The 20,985-nt window shown below is 46.3% G+C and overlaps 1 protein-coding gene and 1 long non-coding RNA gene across 2 annotated transcripts; one reads left to right on the forward strand and one right to left on the reverse strand.

The window, feature by feature from the left end:
• Positions 1-1,794: 1,794 nt before the first annotated feature.
• LOC124657994 lies at positions 1,795-8,466 on the reverse strand. Its single transcript, XR_006988965.1, has 7 exons — positions 8,452-8,466; positions 8,294-8,353; positions 6,421-6,480; positions 6,129-6,269; positions 5,518-5,633; positions 2,330-4,405; positions 1,795-1,981 (listed from the first exon to the last, which is right to left on the reverse strand). It is a non-coding gene; the product is annotated as an uncharacterized LOC124657994 (long non-coding RNA).
• An 11,608-nt stretch (positions 8,467-20,074) lies between these two features.
• Positions 20,075-20,716, forward strand: LOC124652188. Its single transcript, XM_047191206.1, has 2 exons — positions 20,075-20,138; positions 20,270-20,716. The coding sequence occupies exons 1-2, from the start codon at positions 20,085-20,087 to the stop codon at positions 20,606-20,608; spliced, it is 393 nt and encodes a 130-aa protein (XP_047047162.1). The 5' UTR covers positions 20,075-20,084; the 3' UTR covers positions 20,609-20,716.
• Positions 20,717-20,985: the final 269 nt, after the last annotated feature.

The following is a 20,985-nucleotide window of genomic DNA, read 5'->3' on the forward strand; positions in this document are numbered from 1 at the left end:
ACTAGCTAGTATTGTGTTCATCAACACCATTTAGACACACGAAAACTTATAGAACTGCGTCACTCTACAACACCAGAAGAGCTGGCTCGTATCTGGCATTCACGTACAAAAGTAGCCAAACTAGGTTGCTTATGCAACTTCAGCTGATAGCGTCGCTGTGTGGGCAAACTAAATCGCTCGCTGCCTCAGCCTTGTTATGTCGCTCGCTGGAGGCTACACGGCTGGAGCCTCAGGGGACTAGTAAGGGGTCCATACTACTGCTATTCGGCCTCACAAATTAGCTAGATTTATTAGATTAACCAATTAGGTAACTCAATACGAAGTGATTTTTTCTACTCCAGCCTAAAATAATGAGTTTCAGCTGAATACCCATGAACATGTTTGTGCCCGATCTAATGGAGGGGGGAAAGTTGAACGGAAAGGACGCAAATCTGGGTCCAATAGCTGAAGGGATGGTTCCACTCGCCATTTGCCACTCCATGAACATTAGATTAAATTTGTCAACATGGACGCGTGACATGCAGTGTGCCTTATATTGCCCTAAGGGATGGTTCCACTCGCCATTTAAGTGTGCTGCCTTTTTATCTGGCTCGTATCAGGCATTTGGTCATGTGGTATGCATTGCAGCAATCTAGAGCTGGCTAGTATCTGGCATTCAATTCCAGCAATTGAGGTGGTCACTCTACAACCCATTTCAGCCCAATGCTAAAGCACAAGCTTCCTGAGACAACTAACACCAGCAGGTACGCCGACAACCCAACTCAGCACTAGGTAAAGCACAAGCTTCTCGCGACAAGTAGCTGAGACCAATATACAGTAAAATTACCACAGAGGTTTAACATCCTCACGCCCACAACCCAACTCAGCCCAAGGCTGAAGCACAAGATTCTTGAGACAAGTAACACCGGCTTAGCTAAATCCATAGAGTAATGCAATTCCAGAGCTACATACAGGCCAAGCAAGCATGAAGCCCTAGCGAACATTATCTTCACCCATCACCGCCCTATGCTTCTCTGGTCGCAATACCGATAGGCCCGCAGGCATACAATTTTCCTGTTTGCAGCTTCTGCCACGATTTGGTAGTATCAACCAAAACGGACTCAGTAGTTGGACTTCTTCCAATTTGGAAGCACCACAGCAGTCTGTTGCTCCACCATGTACCCAGGTCCCAACATCTACCACTTCTTGAAGCTCGGCTTGTCCAACCGTCACCTGCATGAAAACAGACCAAGAAAGGTTCATCTCCACCTACAACACATGAAACAATTACTCGACAAACATAAAAGATTTGCTAGGATAGGAAAGGCATAAACAGGAATGTGCAAAAATGATAATTATGATATAATACTGCAGTAAATACAAGTCATTCAATCGTCATAATAACTTTGGGCAAATAACAGCATGCTTGCTACAAAAAAAAACATACAGAATCCATGTCATTGATAAGTTGTCAATTTCGCCATCCATTCCATATTATGTCATCATTTTCTACTATGTCATACTGAGCTCACAGTCCTTCTCCCCTTTCATTTTCTACACAAATATCTATTTATAATGAAAGAAAAGAGAGAAAAAACTTTCACAAAGCTGAGCTCTTTATCCACAAAAACACATTACTGGTATGAAGGGCTATAACTGGCATAATAAGGTACAGTAAAAGCAAAAACATTTCAACATGGATGTTTAACCTGGTAAAGCAGAGATAGATTCATATCAACTTCATAACAGGACTGCATTGCAGACATATGAACTAGACCAAACAGCAAGTCTGACTTGTGAGAATAACTCACCAGAAAAGATGTCTCTCCTGGATGTCGAACTGCATGTACTCACAAACGAGCAAACCTCTCCCGACCAGGCTGACAAGGTCCCGGTGGGTGAGCACCGTCAGCATCTACACCTCCACCAGGAACTCCTACTTTCCCTACACTCCCTCCCACGTGAACTGCTTCACCACCGCCATGTGGGCATCGAAAACGCACTGAAAGAACAAATGAACATATTATCATGTGGCAGAAACCGGGAGAGACAAACAAACGCAAAATAGTGGCAATTACAGATCCTACACCACATGCATCACCAGAAGCATGGTTAGATGGCCGGTTAATGTGAACTTAGAGAAAACAAGATGATTGGCATCATGGTTCGATGGCCAGTTTATAGAACATGACAGAGTAAGGACGAATACTTGTAGGAATCAAAAAGAAAACCATGAATGGTATAACAATTAACAAGAACACACGAATCTTCTAAATCACCACAAAGTGACCACCTCAATAGCTGGAATGCATACCACATGACCAAATGAGCATAACTATAAACCCAGTACCTTGTTTGTGCTCTCGTATTTGAGCACCAGCACGATGGCTGACTTGCACCGCTTCTCCAGGTGGCCCTCAACCAACTTCAGCCTCAAACCAACGGCTCTGCTGCCTTGGCCCAGCTCCAACGTCCTCTCCTTTCAGCCTACGTCTTGATGCCTAGAGGGTAAATTATCTTAGGCCTTAATTTCTACTAGTACAGAACTGCATGGATGAAGTACTTGCTCTTTTCTTCTTCACCTAAAATCCATAATAACAAACAAAGACAAGAAATTCGGTCAAGGTTCAGAGTGTTGACAAGTAAAAGCGCTCCTATTTTATCAAGATCATTCATACCCAATACAAGGCAATGCAATAAGATCTAGCCAGCACAAAGTAAACAACTATTGACCCCTCTAAAGTAAAACTGCGCTCCAAATTACATAAAGGCAACGCTTCAAATATATTGAGGTTTAGTTTTCATGTTGGAATCCAACTAAACCATGTTATGCCAAGATGCCACAAAAATCGAATTTCAGAAGCCACGGCCACATGGCAGTAAGGCCATTTCATTTCAATCATCAAGCCCATAATGCGGGTCGCACGCCCATAGGCCCAGCCCGGATAAAAGAGATACTTAGCATACGAAAATAGAAGCCAAACAAACATAGGGACGCATCAAGAGAGAAAGAGAAACCAATAGTACCAGTTTATAAAGCTACATAGGGCTAGATTTATACATACGCATCAGGGTTAATTCTGCATAAAGAAATTAGTGCAACCAAAATGCTAGCCAGTAAACACCATTGTATAAAAGGACAAGAAATGCAAATAAATTTAAGACAAACAATTAATGTCAACTACTTAAATAAACCAAACAGTACAGGCTGTCAAACAAAGAACTTTTCAGTCAAAAAAATATCGAGATTGCTTAACTTTCATTGACATCAGTACCATCCACATTGCATAAGAAAACTTCTAGGCAACATAATGAGAGGTAACGAAGCATGATCCAATCAACAGATGTCAGTGCGTCTAGTCAATATGCATGTCATATCACCATCAAGTTATTAGGACTCAGTTTCAGGGAACTTAGCATATTTCCAAGAGCATCAACCGAACAACTACCATGATTTTTTTAGAGAAGGCAGCGGGAGCAAGGAGGTACCTCGCATAGTTTATTGTCCCCAATGGCGTCTGAGTGGAGGAAGTCAACCCGAACCGACTACTACATACTTTAAGCTCCAAGGCATGCTCCAAATTAAGGACAAGAGGAAGCAAGAAATTATGTTGTCACGGATGATGAAGAGAATAATTAGAGCAGAATACCCAAAGTGTTAATGTATCTAGAAATACAAGTGCTACTGCCTTTGAAAACAAGTATGCAGGGTAAATTTACTCACAAGAAGAAGACACAAATGTAGCTGCTGCCAACCACGGAATCTAGGATTATCATGTACAGCATGTTTTGCTCCAGAATTAGAATCCAGGTTCTTGTTCACAAGATAAATAAACTGCTAGTGTCAATTTTACACATACACTTAAGCAGGAACAATCCCATTTATGTACCAAAAGAAATGTATGAACTTAAGTATACCAAAACCACACACTCAACACAGCCTGCAAACAACAAGGTAACTTCACAACCAAACGATTGTGGTGCACAACGGACAACGAAGGAACAATCAGTCAGTAAACGGTAGGCAGCAGGAGGCACCTAGTGGTTCGTTCCTGTCCCAGGTGGCGGTTGCATGCATCTTAGTGGAGGAGGAAGTCGTCATCCTATACCAAGGCGCCACTCTGGACCTTCATACACAGCACCATCACTGCTGCTGCTGGTAGTGGCTCTACCATCACCACTGCACCCCAATCCTGAATCTTCTACATAGAGCAGACAAGTTAAGCTAGGGTTTTATATTTCACCGCATAGAAAATGAAGAAGGCGCAGCCTTTAATTAGCAAAAGGAACCGGGCAGGTCCAGGAGGATGTGGGACTCACCGGCATGTGGCGACGGTTAGCATTCTAAGTCCATCGTATGAGAGCCTAAGCAACAGTAGCCAGCCCAGGCGCCATCCATATTCAGGAAAAGTGGCAGCAAGAAAATCTGTAATCACAAATGAAGAGAATAATTAGAAGAGAAAACTCAAAGTGTTGATGTATCTAAAAACACTCGTGCTACTCCCTTGGCTTGCGGTTGAACCCATTTGAATCGGGATAAACTAAAAAAGAGTGTAGATAGACTTATCTACAAAATTACTACACTTTTATCAGTATATCCCATCCACTTTTACTAGATAGACAAATTTCGCTTATGTAGCACATACACCTAAGCAGAAACATTCCAATCGATTCACCAAAAGAGATCAATGAACTTGAGAACACCTAAACCAAATACTCAACCTAGTGCGCTGTTCCCTCTCTCTGGCGCCCAATTTCGGCATGTTCCACTACCCCCTCTCTTTCTCCACTCTCTGGCCCCCAATATCACTCCCATTGTGCCCAATTTATGTGTTCCCATTCGCCTGCTCAGTTTCCCGTTTTGACATGTCCATGGCGTCCAAAATTGGCCAGAGCAACAACTTGGATGCCAGAAAGGTAAAATCTGGACGCCTTAGACACCCTAAGGAGCGCTTGACGTCTTGTCGGCTCTGGGCGCTCTGACGCTTAAGCAACGCCTTAAACCCCATGGTAAGGACAAGTGGAAGCAAGAAATTATGTGATGACCAAATGAAGAGGATGGTTAGAACTGAATACTACTACTAGTGCTAATTGAATCAAAGTGTCTAGAAATACTCGTGCCACTGAGATGTCTTGCTTTCACCGATTTGATTGGGGACAAACTAAAACCATGTTTGAGTACAGATTTATCCACGAAACAAGGACATTCATACTCCTGAAATATTATGTACAACATTACTAATCCTGAATTACTACCAAGGTCCTGGAAAAAGTTCTCCACATATTCCTTCAAAGTTAACCAGATGCACGCTGAAGAGGGAGAAACAAATATCCATTGAACAAAACCTCATTTGCCTAATTCCAAGAGACATCTACTCATTTGGAAATATTGCAAGCCCTGGATTAAGATGCCGTTCTCCATGAAAAAAGTAGGCAAGAAGTACACAAGTTTGAGCAATCTTTTATATACTTCCAGAGACTATGCATACATCAGACTATACATTTAAAAAGAAAGGGAGAAGAATCATAAGAGCAGACCTATGCATGCAGCAAAATCAGAGACATAAATGCACAAGTGGAGTCCTGCTCCACCCTCCAACACCGCCTCCTGGTACGCCCGGCTTGGTGCTATTCAACCCCGGTATGATCTGAACCTGAAAGAAAAAAAGTTGTCAGTTGTGTTGATTCATAAGCAGCACCAAAAAAATCACACGAGAGATGCTCATCCATTCGGTTTGGTCTATAATTGCAATATAGAATGTACTTTATACTCGTATGATTTATAAGATAGTTGAAATATGACAGAGGTGCAGCAGCGCAGCAACATGCATGAGAAAGAAAATAAAGCAATCAGAATGTACTTCAATACTTATATGCCCTATAATTGCAATATATGCCAGCTAAGCTTAAATACGACCATCTCATGTCTCAGCTATTTAAAATCAGACCATCAGCATAGTCATAGAGCCCGCTTTATAAGACAGTGTCACAGGACAGTTGTAAACTTCAGGTCACCGCAACAAAACACTCCAATCCAGCAAAATAATTAGCAATGGTCAGGTCCAAACTAGCTCGAACCTTTCTCTGCAGCGACAACTGCACGGCAGCGAAAATATCACAAATTGATCAGAGAAGGCAACAACATGCACCTTACTACGAGTCGTTCTTGTCTCCGGCGTAGTCCAAGTGGAGAAAGTTGCTCTCCTGAAACTGGAGCTGGAGCTGTGGATCATTGCCATCGCTGCCGCTTTGGTCTATTCCACCATACTAAGATAGCTGGGGTTCTCACCCTACACAAAAACGAAAATGCAGCATTTTATCATCACAGAGAATCATAAACCGGAATGAAGTAAAAAAAAGCTAAATTGCAATCAGTAACAATTGCAGTCCATGGGCAGCCAAAACAGCACAAAATTATTATTGAAAGGCAGCGAGATGCACCTATCTGTTGTACTCGTTGTTGTCCCCAGCATCCGAGAGGAGGAAGTCCTCCTGAACCTGCTGTTAATTATTCAGGTATAAGGCACGCTCCATATTCAGAAATCAACAATAGGATAAAGAAATACAGGAAATCATGTAAAATCAGTAGCATGTCAAGTACTCATGTGAACTTGACCAAGAAGTTGATCGAACAATCAATTAAAATAGTAAGGAATTAAATACAGTAACAGGTATAGATAAGGAGCTGCTCGAGAGCTCATATATATACACTGCATAAATATCATCTTGCCAAGCATAACAACTACACATCTGCACTTCACAAACACTAGCAGATGTTAATTAATTTTCCTTCTATAAGAAGATCATCAACAACCGTTAATTAACCATACACCCATTCTTCCAGAAGAAATCAATGAACTTGAGGTTACCGAAACAAAGCACTCCAACCAAGCAAGCTAAATAAGCAATTGTCAGGTCCAACGATTGCTGGAACCTTTCTGTGTAGCAGCAATTTTGTTTGTGCGGCAAACAAAATATCACAAATTAATCAGAGAAAGCAGCGGGACACACCTTACTACAAATCGTTCTTGTCTCCATCGCTGTCTGATTTGATCTCTTGAACGTGGAGCCAATTATTCAGCTATAAGGCATGCTCCATATTCATCTGTGATGTCAAACAAAGAGAGTAATTAGAAGAGAAGCAAGTAACTGCAGAAAATCTAGAACGGTTCATGAATGAAAAGCCAAGTAGAGTGGCATATCGGACTCTACTATACGTGCAAAGGCTAATTTACTATCATATCAAAACAATTTTTTTCCAGTGGCATGTCGAATAATTATGATGCAACCAGAACGCACTTGGATACATCTTCGAGATGAAACACCTTTACGTCCCAGCATTTGTAGTAAACAAAAGTGGAACCTCATTTTTCCACGCAAGCATACTTGGCACAGTCCAAAGAAAAAAGATTGTAACTGAGAGAGACCTTCCAACGGTGGCCACAGTCCGAGTCGGAGAAAACAGGGGCAGCTCATCCTAACAGAGAATGGAAGCGCCATCAGGAGCTCCGGTGGACAGCAACATCACCACAAGTAGAAGAACAGTAACCTGAAAAAAGTTGAGTCAATTCTGGTGTAACATAAACTGGAATGCTTATAACTAACCTAAACTGGTGTAACACACAGAATATTTTCAATCAAACTAAGGGACACCTAATCCTAAATATACAGGTGCAATCAAGCAGTACCTACGCCATCATCAGAACCAGAACAAAGCCAAGCTATTCTCCCCAACCAAAACTAGAACCGCAACAAATATGAGAGTCAGAACATAAAGATCAAAGTCACACATTGTGTCACCAATAGAACTATCAGAAATCGCATCTCTTCGTACACAATTCCATATCATTTCTAAGAATAAATCAAATATAACCAAAACATAAGTGATACCATCTTAGAACACATAAATGTGCATCAACTAAATATGCATTATCGGAGACAGGTGTAACACTTGTTTTGTATGCTTATTAGTTATTCCACTTTAAATAAATGATAGATGTAAAATATTTTAATCTAATTCCTCAATCAAGGGATCAAATTATTAGCAACAAATCCATACAGATGGATTAAGCAGGTTAGCTAAGCAGTTCAAAAATTATATGTCTATGCTAAAAAAGGGCAAAGGGAAGCATGAGATGACATGAACGGCTGTATGCTAAAACTTCATATCAATGTGCATACCATATACATGAACGAACCAGCACGATACCAAATTACCAATCCCAATAATCACTCTCAAAACACATAATATTTGCATTGAACCAAACAACAGTAAATGCAAAAATATGCAGCAGGTGCAATGCGTGGAAACTACCTGCACCACTCCAACTTGTAGCTGGGCAAGCGGGCGAGCCAGGACCAGCACCCTCAGCTCCTGCAACCCAAAACACAAAATATCCATACATCAACCGAATGGAACCACACCGGAACAAACCAAAATTAAGGAAATTGGCAGCTCGCCTCGCGGATCACCTGCTTCTACTCGTTCTGGAGGCGCTCTCCATGCTACCCTTGCCTGCCACGGCGAAAACCCTGGGCGCACAAAGAAACTCCAATCAGATCATGTGCTAGTACAAAAACTGCTCCTAGCAGTCGAATTAGCTCCTCTACCGAAGCAAGGATGGAGAAGGAGTCTAGAAAGCTGCTACCTTTGAGGCCGATGACGACAATCCCCTGGACGGCGGCGTCTCTGGGACGAGCAGCTCGACCCCCTGGTCGCCGGCGCCACCGCGGCTGCGAGCGTGCAGCACCGCGCCGCACGACGCATGCAGACCGGCGTGATCGATGGCTGCTGCGCGGCGCGTCCTGTTTCGTCTGCGAAGATGTGGCCGCGCTTGGCAGGAGGGGCGGTGGGGGAATCCGCCGGTTGCCGGTTGAGCTGGTGCAGGGGAGAAGGGAGACGGCGACCACCGTCGGTTTGATCCGGGCGCGCCGACGAGAGGTGGGGAGGAGGAGCCGGTGGTGGGGGGAGTGGAGGTGGCGGTGCCGGAGGGCAGCGACTGGGCGGTGGTTGGGGAGCAGAGCAGAGGGGCAGGCCGTGGTTGGCGAGATTTATACTGATAATTATGGATCGAACCACAATTGACGGCCAAAATTGTGGATCGAACCACAAGGATTTATACTGATAATTATTAGCACCTAAAATTGTCTCCCAGCAATGATAATTATTAGCACCTAAAATTATGGATGATTCCTCGCGCAGGCGGATAATTAGCATAAGGAATGGTTGGCGAGAGATATACTACGTACTGAGGATGTAGAGATATACGGCGTGATTTTCGTTTTCCTGTTTGGTTGGTACTCCAGAATTGTGAAGAAATTATACTGTCCAGAATTTTCGTTTTCTCCCAACAATTCCGAAAATTGTGGAGCTGTACACCAATTAATTACCATTCCGAAAATTAAGAATCTGATTTTCGTTGGCAGGACTTTATTATCCGTGCGAAGGGTGATTATGGCAGGCCATTGGCTATTGCTTTGTCTCCCGGCAACGACTAAAATTGCGGATGATTCATCGCGATTTTTAGACTACTTACAGTGGGAGTAACATAGCTAGTAATATCACACATCTTAAGACATTTTGATGAAATGACATGCTAATAACTGAAGAAAGAGAGTGAGGTGGTAACTAGCTATGTTACCATAATATCACACATCTCAAGGCAAGATGAGTCTACCACATAATAAATGATACAATGCATGGCGTTTTCAGAACCACAACTTATATGAGTACTACCCAACCATTCCAAAAACTTTATTTATTTAGGCTAGAAACGATGTCGCGCGCTCCGCCCGGCTCAGTTATTTTCCGTGTTGTATTTTCAAGGATACACCCTGGAAGGTGCATCAAATTTCATAGAAGAAGAGGCCAAGACGGCCGAACAACGCCAACGAAGACAACCCGATACAAACACGACGCCACACAAATTACATATATTTTCCTCTTTAGTTTTCGCTAGGTAATATGGCTTAAAAGCTACATTACAGTGTAAAAAAAATATCATCTACAAGTACTATAAACTCATGGCATTATTTTTTATCGACATTTTACTAAATGCACTAGTAAACAAAAAAGTAAAGTGCATGTAATCATCTAGAGTGTTAAATATTCATCTAAAGATTTGTGAGAATGCGGACTAATCTTTTTATTATTCTTATTAAATGATATGAAATATTTTTATGTTAGTTGTTTCATTATTGTCTTATATATATAAATTCCATACTTTATATTTCTAAGTTAATTTAAATCACATTCCTTAAAGAAATTTGTATAATTATTTAGTTGAACTCAAGTATTTTCATTTGCATCCAACAAAAATATAGTACATATTTCTTTCTCTGGTTTTTATATCTCCTTCATAATTGAGATTTATTTAATTTCTAACTTGTCTTTCTATGTTTTTTTTTATGAGATGCTTTATTCCTCTATGCGGTCAGCCGATTAGGGTTTCTTTGTATGTCGCACCTCGAAGGGTGGGAATGCCACCATAACTTGCGTGTGTCCACATGGTGTGTACACAACTGTAGTGGGATGTTGTAGGATCCAATATTAGACCCATGTGGTTGTGCGGCTTCACGCACATGCACTGACATCACTTAGTCAGTTCCAGGACGTATAGGGAGAACTCCCTCATGGGGTGAACAGGAGGGAATCTTGACATAATATGGATCCATCCTAGCCACCACATGTCTATGACCTAACCAAGCTAAAATGAAGGCATAATGCCACCGGGGCACCGCCGCCGGGATGTACTCAATGTTGTAGACCGTGCGGTCAACATATTAGGCTTTCTCTGGATGCCGCACCTCGGGGGGTGGGAATGGCCCCAAAACTTGTGTGTGTCGAGATGGTGTGTAAAAAATTGTGGTGGGACGATGTTGTTGGATCTAATATTGGACCCCTGGGGTTGTGCGGCTTTACGCACATGCGCTGACGGCACTTAGGCAGTTCTAGGACGTATAGGGGGAACTCCCTGATGGGGTGAACACGAGGGAATCTTGAGAGAATATGAATCAATTATTTCCACCACATGTCCCTATGACCTAACCAAGCTCAAATGCAGGCATAATTCCACTGTGGCACCGCCGTTGGGATGCAGTCAATGTTTTAGACCGCGCGGTCAACGGATTAGGGTTTCTCTCTATGCCGCAACTCGGAGGGTGGGAATGCCCCCAAAACTTATGTGTGTACAAATGGTGTGTACACAAGTGTGGTGGGATGTTGTTGGATCCAATATTGGACCCATGTGGTTTGCGGCTTCACGCACATGCGCTGACGGCACTTAGGCAGTTTCAGGAAGTATAGGAGGGGACTCCCGAATGGGTTGAACATGAGGGAATCTTGAGATAATATGGATCAATCATTGCCACCACATGTCCCTGTGACCTATACAAGATCAAATGAAGGCATAATGCCACCGTGGCACCGCCGTTGGAATGTAGTCAATGTTGTAGACCGCGCGGTCAACGGATTAGGGTTTCTCCGGATGCCGCACCTCGGAGGGTGGGAATGCCCCAAAACTTGTGTGTGTCCACATGGTGTGTACACAAGTGTGGTGGGATGTTGTTGGATCCAATATTGGACCCGTGTGGTTGTGCAGCTTCACGCACATGCGCTGACGGTACTTAGGTAGTTCCTGGATGTATAGTGGGGAAGTCCCTGACGGGGTGAACACGAGGGAATCTTGAGATAATATGGATCAATCCTTGCCACCACATGCACCTATGACCTAACCAAGTTCACATGAAGGCATAATTCCACCGTGACACCGCTGCTAAGATGTAGTCAATGTTGTAGAATGCAGGGTCAATGAATTAGGGTTTCTCTCGTGCCGCGTGGCGTTCCCAAGCCTCGCGGTCCTCCCATGCGAGTTGTGCCACGCGGCCGCCGGCGGGAGGCGCGACGAGCCCCTGAATGGGCTCGTCGGTACCGAGGGGGAAGTTTAGCTCCCCTCAGTCGCCGCGGTGGAGGCGGACATTCTCAATGTGGTGCCTCCACGCCATCGACTGGAACGTCCTCAGCCAGATACAGCGGCCGGTGTTCCGATCGGTGATCTCGAAGACCCATGCCCCTCTCTCTCGCGCTGCCGCACGCCGTGCTAGTGGCTATGCGGTGGCAGCGGGAGGTCGGCAGTGTGGCGAGTACGGCGCCGCTGCACGTCGCGGTTGCCGCTGGCGTTGCGAATGGGCGGAGGGGAACGATGGCGGGAAGAACCTGCCATTTTCATCTGCGGCATGCTTGTGCGAGCCCCAACCTATGAATGACTTGCCGACGATGTCGTGCTTTTGAGTTTTCAAGCCCATTTCCGTCTGTTTTTGTACCTGATGCTGGAAACGAGTTGTTGGTGTCGTTGCTACGCACACAAGTGGGCTATATATGCATGTTTGTATGAAATGGTTTGATCGTCTTCTTCACTACGTGTCAATTCTAATGGCCACTGTGAAATTAATGAAGAGAAGAAAGCCACCATATGTGCGAGGTCTAAATACATGCTTTCCAGAGTGACACACACTTCCACTATGACTGCGGGAGGGAAGAGGAGGTACCAGAAGGGGACGCCGATAATGACAAAGAGGAGAAGAGGATGGAAGCACAAGACTTCAAATCCAGCCGCAAGCGTCCGATTCACTCCCGCTACGACTAAGGTGTGATGTTAGATTATACGTGTATATTAGAATAGAGGTAGACTAGGATTTAGTACCATTTTGTGCTCCAAGTCTACCTCCCTTTTGGACCTCTATATATGATACAACATACAAAACATACAATTCTAGGGTTTCAATATTTCCTATATACACCACCAAGACGGACACAAGCAATACCCTTCGACGACATTGATGGATATATATGTGCAATGCAATTGATCAAAGCTACCAAGCGGTACCTTCTAATCCTGGCATAGCTACAAGACGACTATCGATGAATCTACCATCTTCATTTATTTACTTTGACCATGCGAGTATTACGGTTGATTGCTAACTAACCTTTTACAGGTGATTGCTAACTAAGCTTATACAGTTGCACAATGTCTTGTCCTAGTGGCGTGCTTGCATGCACCAGTACCGTGGATATACACCCACAGAATTAACTAGCCAAATTGGTACGCCGGTGACTCTTTTAATGGATAAGCTGTGTAGATGAGCTAGCAGTTCTCCTACTAACTTCAAAAGCACATTCCAGGAACTAACGAAAATCATTGGCATGTCCTTAAATATCTTGATTAGCTCAAGACTACTGGAAAATGGAACTGAAGTTTTGTTACAATTCTATAATACGGGTATATATAGCTCAAGCCTTCAGATAAGCTGTTTGATAAATGAAACTAATGTTTTCTTACAAATCTAAACAAAACAGATTATGTCATCTAAAATGTAAGTATATCATTGATGTTCATTCATATACACACAAGGAAAAAAGAATAGCGGGCTATTTGATTTAGCGGATACCTCGTCCAGAGGCCATAGAAGCTATAGCGGCAGCTAAACCATTTAGCACTACGTTGAAGTCGGACCCCGATTTTCTGGGACTCTGCGATTTAACACTTCGAGGGATTTTAGTTGCACTACGGTGAAGTCGGACCCCGGGATCCATCGAAAATCCCAGCATGCCCAAAAGAGTCCTCCTCGGCCTCCGAAACTGGCCCGCAAGCTCGCCCACACCAAAAACTGGCCGGATTTTTATCTCGGGAATTTCGAGCCTATTTACATCCCGACGAGTGCGCTACATCACCTACTTCCACGCGCCCTCTCGTCCCATCGTTCCTGGCATTACCTATCATCACATGCTACGCGCGACGTTGGCATCCGTATGGAAACCGGCGGCCTCCCACGCGTCGCCTTTCCCGAGTCGCCACGGTGCTCCTAGCTCGTGCCCGCCATCTCGCGGCCTCCTCGGGTTCCGGGCTGTTAGGAGATCAACCAAGCTCTCTCGTGCGCCCGCCGGCAGGTTCCGGAGCTCTTTTCCGCCCAAATTTGCATGCCGGCCGGTTTTCCCGCCCTTGATGTTTGGTATATGTAAGAATATAATTGACGTTCATTCACATACTACCCTTTTTTATGAAGATAATTTGTTTCATAAATTTCCCAGATGTTCATTTTTGTACTACCCTTTCATCGTGAAGATAAGTTGTTTCATAAATTCCACTCACATGCACCAGCATGAAAAGTCCATCTGTGTCATGTCGTACATGCTAGTTGCCTAGCTAAATAACCAAATAGTAGCTAGCGGCAAATAACGCAACATAAAAATATCCATCTCCCACCTAGCTACAGGGGCTAGCTCAATGAAAGCTGCCACCCTGCCACACCATCCTTGAAACCTTGCCCCGCCACCGCAAAGATGAGCACGCGGCCTTGTGCGGCAGGTGTCGCATACTCCATGCATCGAGTTGACGATGACTAAGATGTGGGTGGTGTTAGCAACTCCATAATGTAGTTGTCAATGGAGACACGCTCCATTCCGTTTGGCCCATCATCTGCTCGGTGCTGCCAAGCAGAACAGTAGCAGGAGCCGACGGTGGCATTTGTTGTATAAAAAGGCTACAAGTTCTAACTAAGCTAATATGGACCCTGAAGAGCATATATATTATTATTTCTTCTTCCCAGTGTACATATGGAACCAACTGATGGTCACTAGTAAAGCCACCATAAAAAAAATGCGGCCCTTTTTTCATAATTATGGCAACATGACATGTCTCATGGTGGTGCTTTTGTGATGGCGATACCGATTGAAATAAGGTGCCCGCTCTGAGGCATAATCCACACCAAAAGCCGCCGAAAAGAATTCAAATGTTAGGTCTTTGGAACAGGGTCCTAATATTGACACACACGATTTGTGATAAAGAGGAAGATCTGATATACAACACTGAAGTGCTCCTCCATCACAAATTGAACTATCTCGTACGAAGATTCTGAACTTACGATGGAAAACTTCCACTTGGAACCAACTTTTTTAAGAACTTGGCCTATTTTTGATTTGTTCATGTTCCTATGAGTTAAAACCAGCAAAGACAAAAGTCACATGAAATCACCACATTTTACGGAAAGGTGGCATACTCTTGTTATGGCACCCGCGTGAGAGGGGACACATGCAATCACACAGGAAAAGGTCGGGAAGCCCTTTTTTGGCATGGCAATCCTAATATTGGTATATAGAGTAAAATCCAATAAAAAAAATTGAAGTGGCATTTTCCAATAGATATCGTTAACTTTTATGGAGAACTCTAAGTTGGAAGCAACTAAACCAACTTTTGTCAGAACTTGGCCAGAACTCATCTTCTAGGTGTAACTACAGTTAATTTTCAAAACATTCATGCGCCTGCCACACTCAGGTCATCCAGGTACATACCTGCATGCTCGTCAGCTTTGGAAAAAAACTTCAACTGAATCATCCTAATCGCTAGCAGATAAGGCAGTCAATGCACGTAGATTTTACTAAAGAAAATAAGACCGAACATAGCGCATTGATTACAGTTCATATCGTATCTCCCGTCGCATCGTCTTATTCTCTCGCCTCCTGCCCTCCTCTCCTTGTTCTTCCCAAATCGCCTTATTTTCTTTTTTTTGTGCGGGTTAACCAACCTTGTTGCCGCGCGAGAAGAGAGCAAGGACCGAAATTCGCTCCGACCCCCGCGCATGCTACTCAAACCCGTCTTTGACTGAGTCCCACCCAAGTCAAACGGAGATGTAGGATCCTGCCTATGACGCCGTTGTGCTCACCGATTGGCCTGTGGGCGATGGCGCAGGAGAGGGAGGCGCTGTTCCTGCTGACGTTCGCGGACGGGACGGAGGGCTCCGCCGACGCCCGGGACGCGGCGGCCGTGCTGCGCGGGTACGCCGTCCCGGCCCCCGCCATCCGCTCCAGCCGCGTCTTCGACATGGTCGTCGAGTACGTCGAGAAGCACAACGCCCACCGCAGCGGCGAAGCCGTGGATCGCGACATCGACGACTGGGACCGCCGCTTCATCGCCCGGGCAGCAGCCGACACCGACGCCCTCCACGACCTCTTCCTGGTTCCATTTCCCCGAATCCCCACCCCTTCGTTCCTTCCTTCCGCTGTTGCTGCGTTCGTTGGTTCTCGAGTCCGTACCCTTCGGCTCGAGCCATGCTTCAGGTTGATCGAGCGGTTTGTTTGGTACCGCAAGGAGGAGATTAAGATTTCGTGGGTGTCCACGCCACGCGCGCGCGCGCCACCATGGTTGAGTGAGATCGGTCGCTACGTGTTGCCACAGAGGAGTTGCTCCGTTCCTCGATTTTGCTTTTCGTTTTACAGATAAAAACTGTGGTTCGTTGGTTTGTTCAGTCAGTCGGATCTTCTGTTTCTGAAATGGAATTGAGGCATCGATCGAAGAGCGTTGTGTAGACTGTCGTTTTAGCATTTCCATCTCTGCCACGTACACCTGCCCATGTACATCTCGTGGTCATCGATCAGCTCTCACATCACTGTCTATGTAGATTAGTAGTTTTAATCTTTTTCATTCATTCGCGTAGTGCTGGAGTAGTGGTACTAGCTTCTGCATTCCATTTCAGTTCTATCTAGTATCTATCGATGTAAACTGCGGAAACATTAAGTAGTTAACCTTGACATACAATGGCCTAAGTTATGGGGAACTGTAAATCGACTCTACATACAGTGAGTGATTCTTGCATAGGTGAATTCGATCAATCGATCGATCCACCTAGTGTTGTGCTCATCTGGGCGTCCAAGGCAAATTTTGACTTGCGCAGATTTACCGATTATGTTCAGCAGCAAAATCGTTAGTGGAGTACTAATCTTTTGTTGATCGTCTGATGAGCTGGCTGGATAACTAAAGTACATCACTGTCTATGTACATAATTTGTTAATCTGTCATTCACATTGCGAACCAAAGGTTCAAGTGCTCGAGTAGAAGTAGTACTACTGTACTAGCACATCTATCTGCATCCGGTTTCAGCTTAGCTATCGATGTAAACTCTGTGAAAGTTTAGTAACCTGACCTCTAGTACGAAATGAAGAACACCACAACAGCCTAATTATGTTCCAGGGAACTGTAAATCGACTGCACATACAGTGAGTGGCTCTTGCATATAGTTAGGATTCGGTCGGTCGATCCATCGACATGAGGGTGTTACCATCTGGGCCTGCAAGGCAAGGCCTTGTGGTGCACTTATTTTGCGTGCTGATTTATCGACTGTATTCAGCAGCTAAATCGTCAGTGCTTATGTTTTCTTGACCATCTAATGAGCTTTGCTGGCTAACTGAGAACTGATCTGTACGTACACGCAGGCGTCGGAGGAGCTGTTGGAGTACGAGTTGATGGACCTGTGCGCGCAGACGACGGCGGACATGATCAGGGGCGGCACCGTGGAGGAGATCAAGACCCTGCTCGGCATCGTGGGAATCACGCCGGAGCAGGACCTGCTGGCGCAGCACGACCACGACCGCCTCCTCGGCATCATCCGCTAGCTCAGCTACACCAACCTGTCCTATCGAGCTCCACGCGACCTTATGCCCTGGTTCTTCAGTAGTTTCTAGCAGTCTAATCTTCGTTCGTCGTCAGTACCAGTTCTCACTCACTCGATCGGTTGAGAGACGATCTCCTAGTTGCTAGCTTGGCAAACACCTTTTGGTTGTTTCGAGTACGCAGATTGTCCACAGGTATGAGAATGCTGTAGAATTTGTGTTACATGCATGCTGCGACACAGGTCCAGGGCCCAGCCAGACCGGAACCCACTCGTTGCACCACTGTAGAATTTTGGGTAGTCATGGGTTGTTCATTCAGTCACCTAAAAACAGAAATTTGTTTCCCAGAATCATGAAATTTATGTAGGAGTATTCCTTTTGTTAGCCCCTTTATTTTGAAAATGAGGCATTCCGCCGATCTCTATATTGAGCGATGAATCACAATCATTGTATCACAATGCAAGTTCATTAGGTTTCATTGTCACACTAGTTGGAGATGGTTATTCTGTATTTCGAAGCAATTTCTGCCACACCCCAACCTCATTTAACAGCTTGAACAACAATTTGTTGATCAAGCATTTGTTTTTAATTTCAATATTGTCGACCCCCCTGGCTACCTTGTTGTTCATTCTGCAAATAATACTCCACTTTGCTAAACGATAACTTCATTTATGTTCATCACTTTGTTAGAAAAAATATGGTTTTGTAACAATCAAATATTTACATACCCACCTAGGTACTTCGAAGACCAACAACATAAATGTGGTTAACTAGTGACCACTTCATTGGTAAACACAAGTCTACCCTCATAGAAAAACGAGTTGCCCTTCCAAATAATGAGTTTTTTTTTTCTCGAACCTGTGCCCAGCCCCATTCCCCAAACTCCACACATGCCGCCGCGCCCGAGCCGATGACGATGGCGCCGATGCCGGAGGAGATCCTCTCCGAGGTCATCCAGAACATCCTTAGGCCACGCTCTCGCTCTACCACCCGGTCATCCGCCCCGCCATCATCCACGCCGACTGTGTATTACAACAACTTTTGAATGAACTGAATGTAATTGAATGTGTTGTTATTTAGAGGTAATCTCACCACTGTAAGCAAAGAGGTTACCACAGTATGTTCATGTCAACCAAACAAGGCGTGCGCTATACAACCGGAGAAGAAAGACGTATGTGCAGGCACCCGAACAATGGGAACTAGATTTCCTCTTCGGTACAGAAAATGCCACGCAGGCAACCAAACGACACACCAACTATAACCCATAGCCCGTTTGCCAGCGGCGTTCTCACAGCGCCGGTGAAACCCAAAACAAACCCAAGCTACCAAACCGACTCCAAGCGCGGCACATGACTGCGCGGCCACGGCTCATCAGACAGCTGGCTACAAAAGCATTTCCTCAGAGCGCCAGCTCACACCAAACGAATCCCCGTTTCGTTTCCATTCCCCAAACCCCACTCGCCGCCGCGCCGGCGACGATGGCGCCGACGCCGGAGGAGATCCTCTCCCACGTCGTGCGGAACATCCTCAGGCCGCACCGCCCGGCCACGCTCTCGCTCGACCGCCCGGCCATCCGCCTCCCTCGCCCCGCCGTCAGCCACGCCGACTGGCGGGGCCTCTCCTTGTTCGCCCTCGGCGCGCTCTTCCAGCAACTCCCCGTGCCCGACCTCCTCCGCCTCGGCTACCTCTTCACCCCGCGCTGGCGCGAGGTATGGCGCATGTACCCGCTCTACCTCCACGACAAGCAGTTCGCGAGCCTCCCCATCCCCCGCTCCGAGGTCCCCGACGCCATCGCCAACGTGCTCGCGACTTCCTCGACGGCTTCCAAGGCGAAGGCGCCGGAGACGAACATGAAGCCGTGCTCCAGGAGTTCCTCGACGGCTTCGAAGACGAAGGCGAAGGCGCCGGAGACGAAGATGCATACGTCGAAGATGAAGCCGTCGACGGTGTCCTTCCGCCGCCTCGCAGAGGCGTCCATTCCTTCCGCGTCGAGTACACGGAGTGGCGCCCCGACCAGTGCGCGGCGCTCCAGAGGGGCGGGGCGTCCGAGGTCGTCCTCTTCAACCGCGGCGTCGCCGGCCAGCCTTATCCCGTGCTCGTCGGCGTCCCGCCTCTCCTCCTGCAGTGCACAACCGTCAGGGACCTTCACCTCGCCTTCTTCACCGTCGACGCGCTCACCAAAATCTCCGAGCTCGGGCTCCACGGCTGCGCGTGCCGCCCCGGCGTCGTCGAGGGTGTCGTCGCCGCGTGCAGCCACGGCTGCGGATGCTCTGGGTCCAGTGCTGCGCGCTGGACTCTCAAAGCCTCTGTCGCCTCTGTCGCCTCTCGATGCTCCGCACCGTCTCGCAAAGCCTCACCGTGGACGACGCCCCGAAGCTGCTCCCCGGCTACACGGCCGCGCTCAGCATCACCGGCGCGACAGAACTGACAGGCCTCATGCGCTTCAAGCTCCCCGCCACCCTCGAGATGGATGGCGTCGAGATCGCGGTATGACATTCTACCAACTGTCGCTCATGGAAATTGCTCAAATTGTTCAATGTTGGGCTGCATATATATGCAGGTTGATAGGCAGGAGATGCAGCCGCAGATGCGGTCTGTCAGAAGACTATGGCTAGCCCTGGACTACACGGCGCTCCGCGGCATGGAGGTGCACATGGTGTCGCGCATGCTGCAGCAGATGCTCAGGCGTTTCCCTTGCCTGCACCGTCTCATCATCGAGGTACGCGCGCGCGCGCGCTTACCTGCAATGTTATATATGTAACCGCCATGAGATGAACAGATCGGTTCAATTGGTTTCGACCATGTACGCCTCTGACTGACACTGACCATCGAGCGCACGCACGTACGCAGCGCACGGACGCCGTGCCACGGGAAGAAGGGATGGCCACCCGTCATGACCAACACACACACTTCCCGACCCTCCGCGGCGGCCTCGACCAGTCCTTGTACTACCTGACGCTCTTCGACTTCCGGGGCGGCAAGGCCGAGCTCGAGCTCCTCAAGGCGATCGTGCTCAGGTACCATGCACTGCGGATCGTCGAACTAGCGTACAGCCCCCGTCGCATGGGGCACGACCTCTCGCTCGCCACCGAGGAGGCACTCGCCCTCCGGAAACCCCTGCTCGGCATCGGATCCCGGTACACCGGAGAAATCCCAGGATACGAATGGTGCGGATCAGATATGTTCTGATTCGGCCTCTGGAGCTACTTAAGGTTTGGTTCATTCATTCATTGGCTTCTATCCCTGACTTCCTATGATAGTGCCCTCTGAATCACGCTGCTGTGATTTGGGAGTATAGTGCAGTGACAGCGATGTGCTAATTAATAGGTACTACTATGTAGTAATGCTGGAGAACATTGATCCGTTTAATGCTCAAGTATGCTTGCTTGTTGATCTTCTAGATGCCTTCACTGGTTAAGGCATTGTCTTTTTTGTTGCATCTTTGAAACTGGCATGCATGCTTATTGCTTCTTAATCTGCCTCTCGCCGGTTTGTCGTCCATCTGTCCTCCCTAGAATTTTAGAAGAAACAAAAAATTAAAACATGTCTGGTGGGACACCTAGATG

This window comes from Lolium rigidum, chromosome 5 (genome assembly GCF_022539505.1).
Source record: "Lolium rigidum isolate FL_2022 chromosome 5, APGP_CSIRO_Lrig_0.1, whole genome shotgun sequence".
Taxonomy (NCBI): Eukaryota; Viridiplantae; Streptophyta; class Magnoliopsida; order Poales; family Poaceae; genus Lolium; species Lolium rigidum.

Coding starts and splice junctions, on each gene's coding strand:
- LOC124652188 (XM_047191206.1), top strand. CDS start 20,085: ATGCTGCAGCAGATGCTCAGGCGTTTCCCTTGCCTGCACCGTCTCATC. Junction 20,139..20,269: donor TGCACCGTCTCATCATCGAG/GTACGCGCGCGC, acceptor GCACGTACGCAG/CGCACGGACGCCGTGCCACG.